General features: G+C 41.0%; 1 protein-coding gene across 2 annotated transcripts in view; it reads left to right on the plus strand.

Moving 5' to 3' along the window:
• The window catches only part of IL1RAPL2 (interleukin 1 receptor accessory protein like 2), a 359,966-nt gene that overhangs the window by 238,089 nt on the left and 101,255 nt on the right, over positions 1 to 20,622 (plus strand). For both annotated transcript variants that reach the window (XM_088151668.1, XM_088151669.1), the window contains exon 9: positions 126 to 279. In XM_088151668.1, the coding sequence (XP_088007794.1) occupies positions 126 to 279 (154 nt within the window). The remainder of the gene's footprint in view (positions 1 to 125; positions 280 to 20,622) is intronic.

Genomic DNA, 20,622 nt, shown 5'->3' on the forward strand with positions numbered 1-20,622 from the left:
ATTTAGTAAATAAATAAAACAAATCATGCATAATTTAAGATCCAGTCAAATTGCATTAGTGGGTCATGCAATCCAGTTGGATTGAACCACTGATCTTTTCGTTTTTTGCTTCCTTTCCTTCTCAGGAGTGCAAGCCCAAAATGTGGAGAAGTGTAGTCGTTCAGAAAGAGAACACACTTTTAATACAAGACGTTCAAGAGGAAGATGGTGGAAATTACACTTGCGAGCTAAAGTTTGAAGGAAAGCTGATTAGACGCACAACTGAACTCAAAGTTACAGGTAAGGAACCTTCTGACATGAAATCTGAAGGCAATGCATAAAGTGAGGATTGCCTAAAAAAATTATAATGTATCTTATTCCTCCCTGATTTAGCTTATGCTCACACCAGCAGCTTTGTGTTGGTCACAGGTCAATGAGTCTGAGAAAGGAAGACTTGCCCAAAGTCATTGCATGAGCTCTGTCCCTGGGTCTCCCTGTTCCCAGTCCCACACTGATATCAACAAGACAGTGCACGGTGTCATGTAAAATAAAAGACCACTGTGGAAGGAGAGCAAAAAAATTAATCTTTCCATAAAAACCTTTCTACACCACCCCATTCTGCTTGCAAGTATATCGTCTCACAAGTTTCCCCCATGACATCATGGATTCTCCAACCTGTTTCTCTAAGTTACGTTGAGCTGTGAATGGATGTGATTTCTGCATGCCCTGCTGCTTGTTTGCAAATTTTATTTATATTTATTTATTTATACATCAAATTTGTCACTGCCCATCTCGTTGAAACAACTCTGGATGGTTTACAGCGGAGATAAAATCCATTAAAATACAATAGAAAAACAATCGTAATAATAAATAGCTTCCAAGAAAGATGGAGAGTTGGCAAATAACTCAGGGAGCATCGTAAGGGCACTAACCACCCCCGGGGTGATTAGAGCTCATATTACTCCATGCCCAGATACTTCGGCAGAGCTAATTTCACCATGGGGAAGCTGTGTATTCTGGCAACAGGGGTTGTGGTACTCTATCCCATGTAAATATGGCCCTGATTGTAGAGTTCGTATGAGTTTTTCAAGATGTCAGGCAGGCGGGGGGGGGGGTCTTCTCACATAGCTTCGAAGCTTTGCCTGGGGATTTATCATCGTCAGCCCTCTCTGTGCTTTGCGTCAAGGAGTCAAATCTCTTCTTCTGAGCCAGGCCTGTCAAGTGGAGTGACGGTGATTTGAGTTGTTGTTTTTCTAGATTTAACGGGGTTTTAACCATTTCGTATTATTTTGTATTGGGAGCGGGGATCTGTCAGCTCTGCTGGCCCTAGGAATGGAAATAATCAACCCCAAAATGAACTGTGGGAAGCGGGGCAGGGGGGCGGGAAGCACATTGGCTGTGGTATCTTGTTCCACATGTTTTTCCCCTTTTTTCTACTGCTGATCGTTGGCTTATGCTCACTTGGTCAAGGGTAGACACAGGAGGGTCCAGAAAGACCGGACTGAAACCAGTCCTGTGTGATTGAAACCCTGTTCCTATTTTATTTATTTATTTATCATATTTATATAGCCACCCATCTCACAGACCATGACTCTGGTGGCTTACAATAAAATATATATATATATATTAAAAAAAAGTCAACAATTAAAAACAATAATATATGATTTAAAAAGGCAAGGAGAGAGCGTCAGATCTTACAGACAATGGAGCAATCTCATTGACTCACCATTCCCTTGAGACCACCAAGCCTGAGGACACAATCAAATCTTGAGGGACTTATGGAAAATTAACAGGGATGGGGCCAACCTCACCCCATCCCTGGGGTGAGGGGGGTGGGGGAAGATGTTCCACAGGGCGGGTGCCATGGCAGAAAAGGCTATCTCTTGGATGCTGTCAGATGTAACTCCTTAGCGGTTGGGACCCATAACATGACTCTTCTGCCGGACCTGATGGGATGGGCAGATGTGATCAGGAAGAGGTGATCCTCTTTTTTACACGTGCTGGGCACACAACACTTGTCAGAAGGGGGCGGGGCTTCAATAACTGGTTGTGGCTGCCCTCTTGTCTTTCTTTACCCCCGCCCCCAGCAGAGTGCTTTATCCTTCTCTTCTACCTGTATTGAGGATGATGTTGGAGGAAGGGTCATGGTGACAAATCCTCAAGCCCTGTGTAAGGAGGTGTCCTGCTGAAATTAAATGGATGGGTTGTGTTTTTGAAATTATCCATTCAACTGTAACCCCATACAGAGGCGCCTGCAAGAGGCACTGCCTTCTTCAGAATCACAAAAGTGGTGTTGCACTGGTGTTCTTCTTGCTCCACCCCTGCCCTACCCGTGCACATGGCGTTATTATGCACGGTTCAGAGGAGTGGAACTTGTGTCACAGAGGCACAAGGCTGTTTACATCATTTCACACACGCACACAACACACACACATGGACCTCTGACCCCATGGATTGTTAAAGATTCAGGACTTCCCTGTGTTTGTTGAGGTAGTGAAAACAATGGAGAAAAATTATACTGGTGTAAGATGCGGTGAGAAGAAAGCGTGGGACGGGTGACCTCAAATTAATATTTCAACCTGGATGTTATTGCCCACCCTGGTTCCATGATTTAAAGCCGTGACTTATTGTTTACCATTTGTCTTCAGAAAACTACGGATGAACAATTGCTTTCCTAAGCTTTTCTGGCCACATCACAATAACTTTTCTGGGAGGGAAATGATTCCCTTGTTCCAATTTTGGTTCCAGATTAGCTAAGACAGCACATCCCTGCCCTCTGGTTGCTTCTCCCTGGTCCTTTCTTGTTGACCATTTCAAAACCGTTGAGATGTTTCCAAAAATGATACCTGGCACCATTGTTCGCCTGTGACAAATTATTCCATTCACTCCCATCAATGGAAGATTTTTGCCTGAATCCCTGTTTACTTAATCCCTCTTAAATCTAATTCATTCCTAATTTTCAAGTTGCACCTGCTGTCTTGTTAAGAAGTTTGCTGGGAGGGGCATGTTCCATACGGGCCACCCTAGTTGGTTGGAACAATTTGCCTGAGATTCATTTCTACCATTCCAGATTGTGCAGCAGCAGCACTTTGGTGATAAACTAAAAAGTCCATCCGCTCTAGAATGTTAATACAGCGTTCTTTATGCAATTTATACAGGTGTGCTTTGAATAGGATATTAGAGTGTGCAGTCTTCAAAGTGAGACGCCAAGAGAAGGAAAAACTAATTTGCTTGAATTAAAATGTAATGAAATAAAATTAAAGTTGAGATGGTGTATATTTTTTATCATATGTCATATTAAAAAGAGGGAGGGAGGGAAGGAGGAAGGAAGGAAGAAAGGGAGGGAGAAGAGAGAAGAGAGAAGAGAGAAGAGAGAAGAGAGAAGAGAGAAGGAAGGATGGAGAGAGGGAGGGAGAGAAGGGAGGGAAGGGAAGGAGGAGGAAAGAAAGAGGGAGGGAGGGAGGGAAGAGAGAAGGAAGGAAGGAAGGAAGGAAGGAAGGAAGGAAGGAAGGAAGGAAGGAAGGAAGGAAGGAAGGAAGGAAGGAAGGAAGGAAGGAAAGGCAGGCAGGCAGGCAGGCAGGCAGGCCCTCCAAATATTCTGTACCATTTGCTCTATATAATGATGTGAAAGGACTCTGAGGATGCTTTTAAAGCCAGTCCTTGGAACAAAGAAAGATCTCTTCATGCCATGGCTAGTGGGGAGCTCCATTTGCAAGAAATTGCTAGAGAATGTCTCTGGGCCCTGTAGAAATTCAATGAAATGGTTTCCTTGACTCAGATAAAGTGGAAAATTTGAAGAGGCCATTTCAGCGTGGCAGCACTTAGCTAACCTTGGATGTTCTTGAAAAAAAGACTAAGCAAGATTGGACTTGGTTAGGACTGGAAAGGGAGATGATCAAGAAATCTTAGGGCTGGAAGATAGACTGGGAAATAATAATTTTTAAAAAATCTCAGAAAAGGCCATGGCAAATCCACTTCCATTTTGTTGCCAAGAAAACAACCTGGATATGTCCAAGAAACCTTTGATGTAGCAAATGGTTCTTGCCCCAAAAGGAGGGTCACTTTTCTGATAGAGTCCATTAAAAGCTTCTCTTTAATTTTTGGTATCCAAGTGAATAAAGAGGTTGGCCACAGGGCAAACTGATGCTAGGCTCCTTGAGGTGAGAATTCTGCAAGAGAAATGGAGGAGGAGGTTTCCTTAAGAAGGTCTGTAAAGACGCAGTGAGAAAAGGAGCAATATTCTGCAGTCTATGAATTATATATAATCCCCGTTCTCTGTGTGCTTTGCTTTACAGCCTCCCAAGTAGACTGTATAACATGCACCGTAATTAGAATGGCAAATAATGTTCCCTTTTATCATTTTATGATGTATTCTTCCATTGCTTTTCCCCTGAGTCAACTCCTTTACCTTTCTCCAGTCTTAAATCAGTAGATTACTTAGTTGGCACATGAGAGAAATGTGGTCTCTAACTTTCTTTCTCTGTAAACCCGTTTTGCATTGATGCGCCTGTCTCAGAACTGAGATGTGCCATTGGGTGTGCAAGGACCAATTGCTCTTCTTCTTTATTTTCCCTCTCATCAGCAGTGCTTTTGCCCCCAAATTTAGTGAATTCTAGTTTCACTAAAAATGAATCCCAAAATTGGGAGAATGGGCACCTTTTGTGACATTTTTTAGTCTCTTCTAGGCCTTGGGGTGATGTTTCTCAACCTTAGCAGTTTTAAGACGCGTGGACTTCAACTCCCAGAATTCCCCAGCCAGCATGCTGGCTGGGGAATTCTGGGAATTGAAGTCCACAGATTTTAAAGTTGCTGAGGTTGAGAAACACTGCCTTGGGGAATATCAGAGTGAAAGGCAAGATGAAAAACCTTCCCTTTGACATGCTTGTTTTTTATATGCAAGGACTTTCTCTTTCTTTCCCTTCCCCCTCCCTTGTCATACTCCCTTTCTTTAGTATGGTGGAACTCTTGATAGTCTTCTGGTGCAATCAGAATTACATCACTGGAGAGCGTTCAAATTTTATTGCAGCTGTTAAGCCCTTGTACGTAGCATATCAAAGATCCAAGCTAGGGATCAAGCCTTGTCCTTGAGAATTTTGTTTTCCACGTGCAGGGCTGTTTGGCCTTCTTGCATTGCATTGCCCTGCCTTGCTTCGATCTTTGTGAGATGCTCCTAATATGGTTTATTCAGCCCTGATGTATTTAGCACTCCAGTGAGACTTGGTGCACCCCAACCTGATTCTAGTGTTGCAGTTGTGCAGTGTGACAGGAGTGCACACAAAACGGTTGATCTGCCGTATACATCTGCTACTTTCCTTTTCTGCTGGTGCATTCCCCAATGGAACCCTTTGTTGTTGACAGGGTCTTTTACGTCATATAGATTTCTATAGATTAGCAAGAACCTTGAATGGTGTTTTTGATGTACTAGTGGTTTTTTATTGCTGCTTTTTATTATTTATATCGGGTTTTAATGCATTGTTCTTGGACTTTGCTGTACCCCACCCAGAATCTGTTGGTGGGCTATCAGTATTGTAAAATAAAATAAATAACACACCTTGCCAAAGTATGAGTGGAGGCATATTTGTAGGTAGCACCAAAGCATCAGTCCCTTCCCCAATGATGGATGTGTTATCTACCAAAAAAAAATCAAGACCTTGGAAGTCCAGGATGCTAAGATACATTAAGATATTTTTTTCCTTCTCATCTGTTTTTCCCCTCCAGACAGTAGAAGGTGTCTGTTATATAGAGCATATTTTTTTTAAAAAGTATACGTGTGCTCAAACGTGAAAAAGCATCAAGGTGGAGAAAAAGAAGGGTCAAGATAGAGTCCAGATGCATAGGAAAGGAGCTTCTGAATTATGAGAGTAGTTTGAGAGTGAAACCAATTTCTCAGAGGGGTGGTGGGCTTCTCTTCATTGGCAGCACTGTTTAAGCAGTGTGTGGGCACCCATCTATTAGGGATAATGCATTGAGGAGGGGGTGGAGGATGATTTGGTGGTCCTCAGTGATCCTTTCTAACTCTCAGATTCTAGGATTCGCTGATTCCATTTAGTCCCTTGCAGCTAAGGACCCCACAACAGTTTCTTTTATGTATGCTGCCTTTTGGACCAGAGATGAATAAGGGCTAACACAGAGTTATGTTTTCCATATATTTTCAATCATGTGGAAATGTGCCCTTCCTTTGGGTGAATTTTTTTTAAAAGAACTGTATTAAAAAGTGGAGTAAAAGAAGTTGGTCAGGCATGGTGAGGATAACTGATGAGTTAATAGATTAAGATGATTCACAGTTGGCTCACTCTGGGTTGGCTTGCTGGTGCTTCTTGATGTCATCACACAGCCAAGTTGGATTGGCTGCATCATATCATGACGTCCTCACATTCCTTCTGCGTTTCCTCATTGCTTGAGATAAGAGGAGTATGTTATAATAGGGGGAAAATGCTGCCCAAGGAGCAGAAAGAAACAGATCATTTAAAACTAAACAAAAGAAAATATTTCGCCTTGGTAATATTTCTTTCATTTTTATTTCCTAAATATCAGTGGGTGAACATTTTAGCATAGCGTTAGGGAGAAGGAAACCAGGCCTGTGCAGATCTCTCAACTGGCTGCTGCTGTTTTAAAATTTCCATCCGCTCAGGACTGACCACTTAATGATTGAATAGCTCGATTTCCTTCCCTTGCTTGCCTGTGCCCCGTGCCCCCGCTGCTACAGATGTGGCTGTCACATCTAATAAAGAATGTTTATGCAGCTTAAATATTATGCACTGCCATAGTCTGTGTCTTTCTCTGACAGTGTGTTTGGGGGATAAGGAAAAGGATTGCTTTGCTGATTAGGATGAGAAGTTTCTACCTTTATTCCCACTGGCGTATTTCATCTCAAGGAGGATGTTTAAAAAGCCACAACAATTTGTCCATGCCTTCCACCTAATGTCATGTTGAAATCTGCTTTGCAGTTTCTTATGGAAATCTGCTTAGCGGTTTCTTTCTGTTTGTTGTTTGTTTGTTTGTTTAAATCTTATTTTTGGGGTATTTTGAATGCCAATTTTTCTTGATGGTGTTTTTGGCTGACTTAATGGTTGAAGGTGGTCGGCGTGGCAGGAGATGTAACTATTGTGGTGGCTGCTAGATAGATGTTCCTCCTCTTTGCATCTTTCTGAAGCCTCCCTGGCTGCCCCAAAAAAAAACTACAGGAAGTGTTCCCTCCTGATGTTTTCCCTGAGTAGAAATGTGTGAAATCAAGGAGACTGTAGACTACTGGAGAGAGGAGTGTACCATAAAAACAGACACTCACATACATGCTTTAGTCATCTTAACACACCATCCAAGAGAAGTTCATCCAAACCTCCTTTGAATGAAATGGAGAAAGCAAATTCTTTCTCATCAAAGACGTTTCCTATTTGCAGACTAAATTTCTCAAGATGTGAAGAAATTGCATGATACAGTAGTGCCACGGGATAGGGTAAGCAAGCCATGACCCACCAGATGTTGGCTGGGGCTGTTGGAAGGTATAATTCAACATCTGGAGTACTACAGATTCCTTTTTGATGTAGATGACTTCCCAACCGATTTGGATATTCCAAGAGAGCAGAGCAATGAAAACTCCCAAGACCACGCTCCCAGTTGACAGGGGCTGTAAATTGCACCCCTCACTTTACGTTTGCAGACATGGTGTTACTGTTAATAATCATTTGTGTCTTTTAAAAACATTAATGCTTGCACCCATAATGTCTATTGACTCTGAGCTATTTATGGGGATTGTCAAGTTGAAGTATTTATGTCAGTGCAATTAATCAACTCTGTGGATAATTAACTGGAAGAGATTCAAAGGTGAAAGGATTGTTAGCAATCAATATTAGGAAGTCACTATGAAGGAAATTCTTCACAACTGTATTGGGACTGGTATAAAATTTTGCAATGAGGCTTGAAGTAGCATAGAATTTGGTGCAGGTGTCTTCTTCTCAACCTCTATTCTGTCCCCATTTCCACTCCATATCAGCTATTTTGAGGAAGTGTCTAATAATTCAGCCAAATTTTGCTGGTGGTATCCATCAGACTGGTTCAATATATCAAGACTGGACTGCAGAATTGAGGTTTTACCGCATACCAGAATCTCTCAATTGATGGAATTCAAGGTTAAGACTGACCCTTAATATAAATAATAATCAGTAAATGACTAATGCTTTGAAAAGTCGCATAGCATTCCACTGGAGTAATATTTCAAAAATCCAGTTATGTAAAGAGGTGAATTCTGATAAGAAAAGGTCTGAAAAAAACAATATTTTTAAGGAAAATGAATGAAAAGCCAGCTACAAACTTCAATTTTTTAAAAAAACAGCAACAGTGTAATAAGTCTTGTTTCAAAATCAGGTTTAATGGGGTGGGGGTACTAAAATATATTATACAAACTTCCAATAGAAGAGAATATCTGTAGCTCAGGGTTGAACTGGGGAATTCTTGGTGCTCTCTGAGCATGTTGTTAGACGTTTCATTACCCAACTAGAGAACATCATCAGTGCAAATCACTATGACAGTTACCTTGCACTGATGTTGTTATCTAGTTGGGTAATGAAACGTCTGCAAGCAAACAACCAAGCTCAGAGAGCGCCAAGAACCCCCCAATTTTACAAGTCCACAACTGTGAATTAACTGGTATAGGCAATTAAAAAGATATCAATTCAGCTTCAGACTCACTGCTGTCCCTGAGAAGTCTTATCTCAGATTTGTTCTAAGGTCCACCTGTATTCCAGCAAACGTTAATGGGAATTCCACAGAGAATTGCAAAAGTAATAGCAGCTTCTGTTGTCTGTTTTGATAATTAAAAACAACACCAACACAGTTTTCTATACTGACCTCCCCTCCTTTCTTTCACTAATGGTGTTTCTCTATGACTTTGTTGGGATTGTTCCTGACAGATGGCAGAATAAATGTTTGCTTATATGAATGGGAAAGTGCCAGGTAATAATGACAGATTTCGTTTTCCGTCCCTGTTCCAGGAGAAAGAGAACCACCCAATTTTATTAGAAAAGTTTACTTGAAATTGTAGACCTGTTGTTTCCATAATTGGAACACACGTGGCTCCTACTGAAGATGTAATTACTTTTCAGACTTGCAAGTTCAGGAAGGGAAAAAAAGTTTGAATGCGAGACTCATAATCATCTGTTCAAAACAATTATGCCAAATTCCAATTGATCTAGCTTAATGTCTGCTGGCTTTTAAACATATAATTAGTATGTGCAACTTGCTGCCTCGCATTGTGGATGGAGGAGCCATTTTCTGCTCTAGCGTTTTTAGCTTTTGTTACATCTTCTCTACAAACAACATGGAAAGTCAGGATGGGTTAATTTAAACAGGACTGGAGCACATTTGAAGACAGCAAATTGAGGACGGGGGAGGTTAAATAAGGCAAAGGGATAAAAGAAGGGAAACTCTGTGTTTGCTTTCCTATCTGTGCTATCTAAAACTCTGTTCATCTTATATGAGATGTAATAGAATGTGGTACCAACATTATACCTGTATATACCCATTACGCTGATGTTTTTCAACCTTGGCAACTTTAAGATGTGTGGACTTCAACTCCCAGAATTCCCCAGCCAGCCATGCTGGCTAGAGAATTCTGGGAGTTGAAGCCCACACATCTTAATGTTGCCAAGGTTTGTAAACACTGCATTACACTACAGTATTTCCATTTTTATCAGCAATATTATGCAAAGTGCAAGAAAGGAATAAGAAGTAAGAAAGGAAAGGCAGGAGATAAGAGAAAGGAAAGGGAATAGAATGAATTCTTGATTTAACAGATCCTGTTTAGTAGACTTCAGAGGCAGTGGATCAAATTTCTGTTTGGACACCCCCACCCCCACCCCAATTAAGAGATAAACTTGCTGCATTCAAAGTATTCTAGATAAGACACTTACATTTACATTGAATTAGATTTATATTTACATGATTTGTATCAATTTGTGTCATCTACATCATGAGATCATGATGCAAATGATGTATATGGACAGCAAGAGATGTAATTTATGTCTCTTGCATCCCTGTTTTTCTCAACATCTTTCTATCTTGGCCAACTGTCCTAGCTTCAACCACATTCATATAGTGCAGTGTTTTTCAAACTTGGCAACTTTAAGACTAACTTTAAGCATTCTGGGAGTTGAAGTCTACACAACTTAAAGTTGCCAAGTTTGGAAAACACTGAGATAGTGCTTCATATATTGTCTTTTTTCTTGAACCTTCTCACCTCTCTCTTTTGAGGCCCCGCCCACAACTTCCTCCAGCTTTCCCTGCCTTTCGACCCCCCACTCTTCCTACCTTTAGTGGTTTTGAAATTAGTTTCTCATTGTCCATGTGAGCAAATGTATTTCTTCCGGTTTGTTTAGTATTCAGCCCACATTCATTCAGGACACATTTGTCCTTGAACCTACCTCTTCTTGTTTTAGCACACAGGCTTCTTAAGTATTCCATTCCTCCTGCATTCCGCTTTTCCTCCTGACGTACCAACTCTCGCTTCCGTATAACAAAGAGGCCAGAAGCCTGCTTTTATACACAGCCGTGTTTGCTTCTTTCAACAAATATTCATTCCTCGCAGGACAAAATCCCGTCACTGCCTTTCTACCAACATTTGTCCCTCTTAAAATTTCTCTGTCCATTTCCCCATCTTTAGAAAATATTCTACTAAAATATACAAATTCTTCTACTTGCTGACTTTTTGACCACCATTTTTTATATATATTTATAATTTGCAGTGGCTTGCTTTCTTTTGTCTGCTAAACAGGATTACCTTGATTTTTGATAGATTAATATTCCTTGTTGCATGATACAGTCTATCTAACATTTGCTGCAAATCATTGAGGTTCTCAGCCAACCACTCTGCGCTGTCTACATACAAAAGTACATGCTGTTGCTTCAATGATAGAATCTGGCATTTTTCAGCCTTTCTAATCTGGTACACTCTAGATGTGTTCGTTGACAATCCCCATTACCCATAGCCAGCTGAAAGGTACCGGGGTGGTGGTGGTGGTTGAGTTACCTATGCACGGGGGAGGGCCCTTGGATTCTCAACTATTTCTAGCTTTTGCAAAGTTCTAATTCTTTTATAACTTATTCTTTTCAGACACAATGAAGAGCTATCTTCAGAAGCTTTTAAGGGAAAGTTGACTTAGTATTTGGAAAGCTTTCTTGCATAGCACATTAAAAAGAATACCTTAAATATAGTTTCCAGGGCACATCACAAAGGAGAGATTGCTAACAGCAGTAAGTGACAGATAACAGATAAAGGGGGAGGGGGAGATTAAAAACTTACACAAAGATCAAAACTCTTTCAAGACACAGTCTGTGCCTCCACTTTAACATTCAAAAAGCTCTGATCTCGCTTCCAATTATTAATTTGCCACGAGGAATCTTTAAAACAATGATTCATTGTTTTAACTATTCTATTAATGCTGCAAATGCAACAACTTGTTTTGAATCAGGGGGGATCCCATAGAAGGTATTGCATGAAAACGTTTCCTTTCAGTCTTTCTCGCTAAAGCAATGCTGAGATAATGTGAGTTTTCCTTTCTTATATTTTCTCAGGCACAGCTTGCCAAATAGCCAAGCATGGTTGTTGGAGAGAAAGAGAGAGATTAATGAAACTTAATCTGCCTATGAGTAGAGTGGATGAAAAAAAAAAATCCGTTGGCATTTTTATACGCTAGTGAATCCAAGAAGCCACAAAGTAAATTTGATAAGGGTTGGAGAAAAGTGATAATAAAAGTTCCAAGTGCTTTTTAAAAGCTTTCTTCTACATTAACTGTCTTCTAACATTTCTGTTCTTTTACTGTCCTATGAGTTTATTCTGCCTTGTGCTCGGTTCCTGAGTTTCAGATGAACTCTGGAAATTTCTAAAACTTTATTCTAGAACTGCAACACGGGGGCATCTGCAGGGTGGGGGCAGGAAAGTTTAGTTTTATGTTTTTAAGTTGGCAGAATATACACACACCCTATCTTTTATTGATTGTGTGTGTGTGTGTATGCGTGTGTGTGTATGCCATCTCATGTGTTTATATAAGCAGAAAGATAGGGTATAAATATACATACACAGTATTACACACACACAAACTCACAAACATCAAGAAAAGATATCAATTATATGTATATATACACAGTACCCACACAGAGTCATATACATATATGCAATTCATTGAGATATAGATTGAGTAGCATATTAATTTAATTAAATTAAGTATATACTGTTGGAAGATTTGAAAGCCCAGGTTAGGGACAGATTGTCATGGAGAATATCTATGTGGTCGCTAAGACTTGATGGCAATAATCAATTAAGTACATAATTAAATATAAACTTAATTAAATATATATAATTTAAATGAATATTTAAGGACTTGATCTGTGCAGACTATCTTTCCATCATATACTGTCCTATTTCACAAGGACTCCGAGCTGTTATATTTACACTGTATGCTCGGATTGAATGGCAGAGAAATTAACCAAGAAATAAATAGTTTTCCTGTATCCAAATCATCTCAGCTCTCCAAGAGTTGGAGCAAAATTGCTCAGGAATTGAAACCAGACCATTCTGTATGCAAAGGATGTGAAAAAGCAAAGTATCAAGATGATGCTTTAGCCTGGCTGGTCCCCAGCACCCAACATCATTCAGAGCTTCTGCATTTGACAGCTGCAGTATATCTTAATCTGGGTTATTGTACTTTAGCGCTCAGAAGAGAGTAATGGGGAAATTGAATGTTTATTGTTGCTGATCTAAAATAAAATCTCCAGGACCAGAGGCAAATTCGTATCTGTGACAAGCAGGGAGGTAAATACTGTTTGGGAGCAAACTAGCAAGAAAAAAGAAGAAGAAGAAGAAGAAGAAGAAGAAACATAAAACTCAGGCAACAGTAACTATGGGTGAGCTGCTAAGGATAGTTTTTGTTTCTTCTGATTTATGGTCCAGACTTTTTGCTTTTACTACAGGAAGGGAAAAAAAACCACTCATGGTTGCAGGCGTTGCTAAGCTAAGATAGAAATCTGCCCTTGCTAAAGAAGGAAAAATACTACCAGCTTCATAATTTACCAGTAGAAGAGAATATGTGTAGCTCAGGGTTGAACTGTGGGATCCTTGGGGTTCTCTGAGCTTGGCTGTTTCCTACCTGGCTAGGTAACCTTATCTTACTAGATAACTTTACCTAGCCGGGTAACGAAACATTTGCAAGAAAACAACCAAGCTCAGAGAACCCCAAGGACCCCATACTTCATAATTTGTTTGGTTGTTACTAGTTTTGCAATGTCAGAGGAAAATGGATCTTTGCTTTACTTCAAGGAATTTGCTAAGTGGCCCATGTCTCAAATAATTTTCTGTTTTGCTTTTTAATCATGATTTTGGAGTACTTGACCAAGTTGTAGGCTCAGACGATGCTATCAACTGGATTTGAGATCTGGATTTGCAGATGATTTCATTATATATTTGTTTAAGCCAACATTTCTCAACCTTGGCAACTTCAAGATGCATGGACTTCAACTTCCAGAATCCCCCAGCCAGCATGGCTGGGTGGGGAATTCTGGGAGTCGAAGTCCACACATCTTAAAGTTGCCAAGGTTGAGAAACACTAGTTTAAGTTGTGTGATGGCCAATCAACTTTCTGAGGTGTATCTCACAACCTGCTTGAACCTTGAAGTTTTCCAAGTTGCCAAGATGAGAAGCTAACTCCTGAATACATATTACTGGAATTTGGAACAAGGACCAGCACAGGTATAGCTGAGGCAGAAAGGAATGCATAATGAAATTTGGAAATCACTACTTATTTGTCTGTTCATTATGTTTCTAGACTGCTACAAGGAGTGCCACATCTGGGCATGATAATCAGCTGTCATGTAGGCCAACCTCCTTTTCTTTACCATGAAAAAACTATTTCTGGATAGATCTGATAGGCTGCAGCTATTTGTAATACCAAGTCTGTGCAAGATCCCCAAAGTCATTCTGCAGATTGATTGATTGATTGATTGATTGATTGATTGATTGAATCACACTTATAAGGCCTCCCAGCTCTTCAGGAAAACTCTGGGTGGTGGCGAACTTAAAGTATAAATCACTGACATTTGTAAAACATGTATGCAAAAAAAACCCCAGCTCAGGGCTCCCCACGTTGGAAACCTCCAAGGACACCCCCCCACACACATCCGTGCTGATGCTCCAGAACTAACAGCCTGGCCTCCATGCCAGATCTACACAGCCTTCAGAAAGGCTGGTAAAGTTGGGGGTCATCCATGTTTCTGGGGGGGGGTCTGTTCCATAGGCAGGCACCTGGCAGAGAGGACCCACTTCCTAGGACTCTATTGACATCTCACTGAGAGGACCAGCAGCATGTCCACTCTGCCAAATCTTATGGGATGGGCAGAAGCCAGCAAGTAACCTGGCCCCGTGCCATGCAGGGCCTTAAAGGTAACAACCAGCACCTTGAATTGTGCCCGCGGACGGCCAACAGCTCCTGGCCAGGAAGAAGGAGAATAGAAGAGAAAGCCTGCTGTTTGGAAGAGCCGTGTCACTGTCTTGACGCTCCTCTACTACTCAATTAATGTGGGGTCCAATTAAACTAAATGACTTTTCATAGACTGAAAGGACTGTTTCTAATAGATTAGATCAAGAAAGGTGTGGCCTTATTTATGAATGATTCAGAGTTGTGCCTGCAGTTATATATCATGATTAAAAATTGACAGAGCCAGTGAGGAGCTGATAAACCTATTTGGAGAATAATAGAGGTCAGAGCGATCCAGATTAATTGGGATGGGACCCATTAGTCATTTCCTGTTGATGCAGGACATCCACTGCAAGAGATATACAAACAATCCAAAATAAATTGTGATTTATTTATTTTTTTTAGAGAAGGAACAGAAAGTCAGGGGAACTACTGACAGTGTAAAATGTTTTCCCAGTGTATATTATCAAAACATACCATAACTGAGCAATACACAACATGGAGACTTTTATAAGTTTCTTTGCCCAACTCTTTTTTAAACAATCCCCCCCCCCAAAAAAAAAGGAAAAGCAGCTTTTTGCAAAGTAAGGAAGTAGTGGTTTGAAAATGGTTTTTAGTCTTAGTGGTGTTCCTTGAAAATAAGGCTGCAGGTACTTTTTTTTGGCTTGGAGGCAGGGATGTCTGTGGGATGGTGCAACTGTCAAAAAGTCAAAATGGTGGCTGTGCTGTTGAACCTCTGCCCTTTTTCTATGTTTGTGTAATGGGAAGAAGGAATGGCCTTGAGGGACAGGAGGAAGAGTCGCTACCAAGACAGCCGTCTGATAAAAGAAACCTGAGTCTGGAGCAGAATTGTAACATGAGAAAGCGTCTCAGGCATGCCCCTCCCTAGTTCTCATGAAGATCAAGGGAGGGAAGGGGGAAGTGCATTCAGATTTGCAAGATTCTGTTACTATGACTTTCTAATAAAAGTAGTGTTAGCCTGCATGTCTTTGGTTCCTAGTCTGGTCTGCCTTGAAGGGATGACATTATGTGATGCAGGTAGAAAAAGGGCGGGGGTTGAATCACATGGTTGTGGTGGCCATCTTGACTTTTTTTAAACCTCTCCCCCGACCACCTTGTGTAAAGGAATAGTGAAAATAGTGGGATAGCGAAGAGCGTCCTAGGAGTCTGGAAGCAACATCAGCTATTTTCCTCACCATCCCCAAGTGTCTTTGACCTGTGCACACCAGTCCAGGTGACCATTTTATGAAAGAGTCGATGATGCTCTCTCAAAACCCTAAATGTTCCTCCTCCCTCAAATACCTATCCTTAACCAGATGCTGGCTGGGGAATTCTGGGTCTTGAAGTCCACACATCTTAAAGTCGCCAAGGTTGAAGAACCCTGCTTGAAGACATAATGATGCTCTTTCCATAATAGACATTCCCGTGACTACAGCAAATTCTTTGACATTTTTAATCCTGCTCTACTGGTTCTGAAGGCTGTTCCAGAATGCAAAGCAATTCTTTAATTAGGGGGAAATGCTTTAATTCCTTGTAGCAATGTGATGGGTATAGAATTTGGGGAGGGCTTTTTTTTTTTAATGCTTAGAACAGCTCTGTCTCTTTTCCTCTCCCAGTTCCTCTTTGCTATTTTGTTGTCGTTAATATCTCTTGATTACATCTTGTTATCATCTTGTCCTCATCTGCTTTGTAGCTTGTTGCATAAAACAGGCGCTAATCTCTCAGCAATTAGTTTCTTATTAAAGTCAATTGAGATTTCTGCCAGAGAATGGGAGTTCTCTATTTGTGATTAAAGATCACGGGCAGCAGGAGGGCCAACTTGTACCCCCCTCCCCCAAATTGCCTTGTGCTGTTGTGAGATAAATGATGAAACCTGAACATTTCAGAGGCTTTATCTGTGTTCAAGCAGAGTATTTTGCCCCAGCCTCTATCTCTTCCATTTTCATGGAACTGGATCTCAGGAGTACTTATTACCCACCGGACAACTGGTGTGAAAGCTGATGGGGTGTGGTGGTCAGAGTTAGGGACTGAAAGATGAAATCCAAGTTCATATCCACGCAGCTCAGTGGATGATCCCTGCGAAAGTCATTGATTGGTATTCACACTTCACACAAATGTGGACTGGTTTGGAGTTGGCTCGGTGTGTTGTGTGAAGCCGGGCACACTGTTTGTAATTGGGGGTTAAAGGTTATATTCAGAGCAGAGATGAGCAGTCTCTTTTGGCTTCCAAGGGGCCTAGAGAGTGTAGCAACGTTTGGGTGGTCTTGCTGAAAGGGTGTCAGCCCTTTGAGGTAGGCCAGAGTAGGAAACAATCAACAACATCTTCAAAGGAATAAAATTCACAAGGGAAGACGGAATCAACAACACACTCCCCTTCCTGGATATCCTCATCAGCAGAGGAAACTATGCCAAATTAGAAACCCAAGTCTATCGAAAAACAACCCACATTAACCAAGTGTTCCATTACCAAAGTAACAACCCAACCTCCCACAAGAGGAGCTGTATAAGAACATTATTCAGATGAGCACAAACACACTGCAGCAACCCAGAACAACAGAAAAAGGAAACAGATTGCCTATACATCTTCCAACAAAATGGATACCCACAGTCTAGAGCCTGACCACTCAACCCACTACAGCACAACCAACACAAGCTATGAAAAGGATTACACTACCATACATCAAAAACATCTCAGAAACAACCAACAGACTATTACAACCACATGGCATCACTGTAGCACACAAACCAACTAATGTCTTCCAAAACATCTTAAGTAAACCAAAAGACCCAGTAGCCCAAGAATAAAAAACAGGAGTCATCTACAACATACAGTGTAAGGACTGTAACAGCCACTGTGTAGGACAGAAAGGCAGAAGACTAGCAGAGCGCATCCATGAACGCCAGCTAACAGTCAGAAGACACAATGAAAACTCCTTAATCTCACAACACATGGACAAACTCAACCACAGTTTCAACTGGGAAACTGTGAGCATCCTAGACTAAACTAAATCCAAAAACACTATGCAATACCTGGAAGCCTGGCATTCAGACAAATCAGCCATCAATAGACACAGAGATAAACCACATTTACACACCATTCAAAAGAGACAATAAAAAAGCTAAGAAGGAAACAAAAAGACCCGAACATATCCTCTCCAGAAACCAACACCCAGATAAGCAGGGATTAAAACCAGACAAACAAGCAGAAAACAACACCCTAACCTAACCTCTACCAACACTGACAGGGCAAGCTACTGTGTATAATCAGGGAGCAAACCCTGCCTTCATTAGCACTGATGATGTTACCTAGCTGGGTAATGAAATGTCTGCAAGAAAACAACCAAGCTCAGAGACTATGAAGGATTTCACAAGAAACCCCAATGCTTTGTAGGTCAATACTACTTTTAATGTAAGCTCTAGTAACAGAAACTTGCAAGTCTGAATGTGCTTCCCCCCTCCCTTTATCTCCATGTGAACTGGGGAGGGGCTTGTCTGAAACGTTTACTCACATTACATTCTTGGTCCAGGCTCAGCCCCCTTTTATCTGACCTTTGCCTTGGTAGCGGCTCTTCCTTCTGTCCTTCAAGGCCATGCCCTCTGACCTCTACAAAGGGTGAGAATTTTTTTTGCTGGTTGGTCTGTGGGTGGGATTGATTTCTTTTCAAAGAAAGAAAGAAAGGATGTTCAGTATAAGGCAGGCTTAACCTATCTCTGTGGTGCTCCAGGACCCACAGAAAAGGGGTTGGAGATGTGGCTTCCTGGCTCAGCTTAGGGTGTGAATTTATTTTCTAAAATATAGTGAAGCAGACCTAGGCTTTGTGGAACATAGGAACTGAACCACTGTATCATTCCTTAACTGTGAGAATAGAGTAGAACTGAAATATTCTAGGTCCCTTCCATTAGGAAATACAATCTGATGGGACTTAGGAATCAGACCTTCTCTGCTGCAGCGCATGGAAGAGTGTCTCCCCAGAGGTTTGGATGCCCTGACTCTTCTGGCTGTTTGTAAGGTATTAAAGACCTAGATATTCCCCAAACACTGGGGCTGGGAGGTGAAACCCTGTTTGGTGGATTTGTTTGTCTGGTCCGGGTAGATAAAAATTGGATTGTTTTTAGAGCCAGGCATATGTTATATTCTCATTCTTATTGCTGTTTGGGTTCTTTCTGGTTTATTATGTTTTGGTTTTGGCTTTAATCTTCTGTACACCATTGTTGTGAGATGGGTGGCTATGTAAATTGTTTAAAGAAATAAATACTTTCTGTGTTTGTGTTCAGACAACCTGCTTGACCTAGTTATGAACACCGTTTTCTGGTTTTCGCCATCTGTTCAACCATTAGCTAGGTTTGAACATCCGTCTAAACCAGAAAAAGCTCACCAACATTGAAACTAACCAAGCTTCGCATGCCTGAGTGGGGTGGGCATACCAACAGTAAATCTGTAACTAACCTAGTTAAATGAGACTTGTGAATTCAGCTTGCGTGGTCTTGCAGGAAAGGTAGTATATAAGTGCAGTAGAGAAGTCAGAACTTTAGAAACAGTTGTCGCATTGCAAATGTGGGTGTAAATGCTAATTGTTGAGGACACTGAAGATGCCAGCAGAAATAGGCATTTCAGTGAATACTGTGTAAGTGAAACAGAAAGAAAGTGACAAACCAAGAAGCTAAGGCAGTAAACTAGCTGGAAATCAGCTACTTATTTGATATTTGCTTTCACACTGTGATCAAGTTACCCTTTTTTAAACGATTATCTGTATATTAACTCAGCCTCTGAAGCTGCAATCATATTCTTGAAATATGATTTAGCAATTTTGCCTGTGCACAATAGCCATAGAATGTGAATGGCAGAGGTATACTTAAGGGAGCTATGATATTACCATTATTATAGCTGGAACATTCTGAGTTTAAACAGCAAACTATTTGAGCAATCTAGAAAAATTATGCCCATCAATTTAGGCACATATGTGTAAGCTATTGGAATCTGTGGAAAGAACGTATCAGTCTTAATCATGGAGATCAAATTATGTTCTCAGAGGCTGCATAGGGTAGAATCTATCACATTACATCCTGCTTTATCTAGTTAAGTATCTACTTCCTTAATCTGCATATTGCATTGCAGTTCTAATGGATTGGAACTGTAGCGGTTTTCAAAGTTATTCTGAATATTAACTATTTCATGCCAGCAACTGGCCCACAATTAAAATACATATGAGTGACTCATTTCTGTCTTCTGAAAAGATTCGGTTTGTAGCTTCTCAGTTAACAGCAGGCAAAGCCTGATCTGCACACCAGCCCCATTTCTACAACAACCAGAAACCTCCCCCCCTTCCAATTTTGGCACAGTGATTCAGTGGAACATGTTTAGTTTTTAAATAGGGTAACATAGCTGGGTTTAGCCTCTGCTATTTTTCCATATTACAATTTGCCTCTCCATTTGATGATGCCATATCATATGTTGCTGTCAGCCCCCAGAGGCTTAAAAAAACGGGGGGAAATCACAAGGCCCCTAGACACCCCATTTGGGGTGTTGGGTCCAATTCTGGGCACCGTAGTTCAAAAGGAACCAGGGCAAATTGGAATAAGTTCAGAGAAAGGCTATCAAGATGGTTAGGGTCAAGGGTCTGGAAACTAAATCTCAAGAGGAATAGATCTGGATATATGTACCGAAAAGACAGCTAAGGGCAGATATGATAGCAGTCTCCAAATATCCGAATGGCTGTCATACAAAAGAAGGAATGGGTTTATCCTCTCTGCAGAGAACAGGTTTAAAATTATAAGAAGGAGGTTCAGGCTAGACATCAGGGGGAACTTCCTGACTGAGCTGTCAGCTGGTAGAACAGGATGTCATTGTATGAGATGACTTCTCCTTTCCTAGAGGTCTTCAGAGGCTGGATGGTCCTCTGTCAGAGATGAACTAGTAGATCCTGCGCCAAGCAGAAGTTTAGAATTCATGAGCTCTTCTCTAAGTCTGTGTGTCTATCTGAAAGAATGCCGCTTCCTGTCTAGATCCTAAGGTCATCTTTGGAGGCCTGGCTCTAGATTATTTACTGACTCTGGAATATCCTCCCCAGTGGAGTATGGGCTCCTTTTATTATTGTTTCAGTGTCAGATGTGTTTACTCTGCACCCTCGCCTGGGAATGTTAACACTCTCTTATGCTGCAATGGGCCTTTTAATCATCCAGATTT

This window comes from Python bivittatus, unplaced genomic scaffold, assembly GCF_059951505.1.
Source record: "Python bivittatus isolate LINGU-HERP-01145 unplaced genomic scaffold, Pbiv_v1 ctg000670_np1212, whole genome shotgun sequence".
Lineage (NCBI taxonomy): Eukaryota > Metazoa > Chordata > Lepidosauria > Squamata > Pythonidae > Python > Python bivittatus.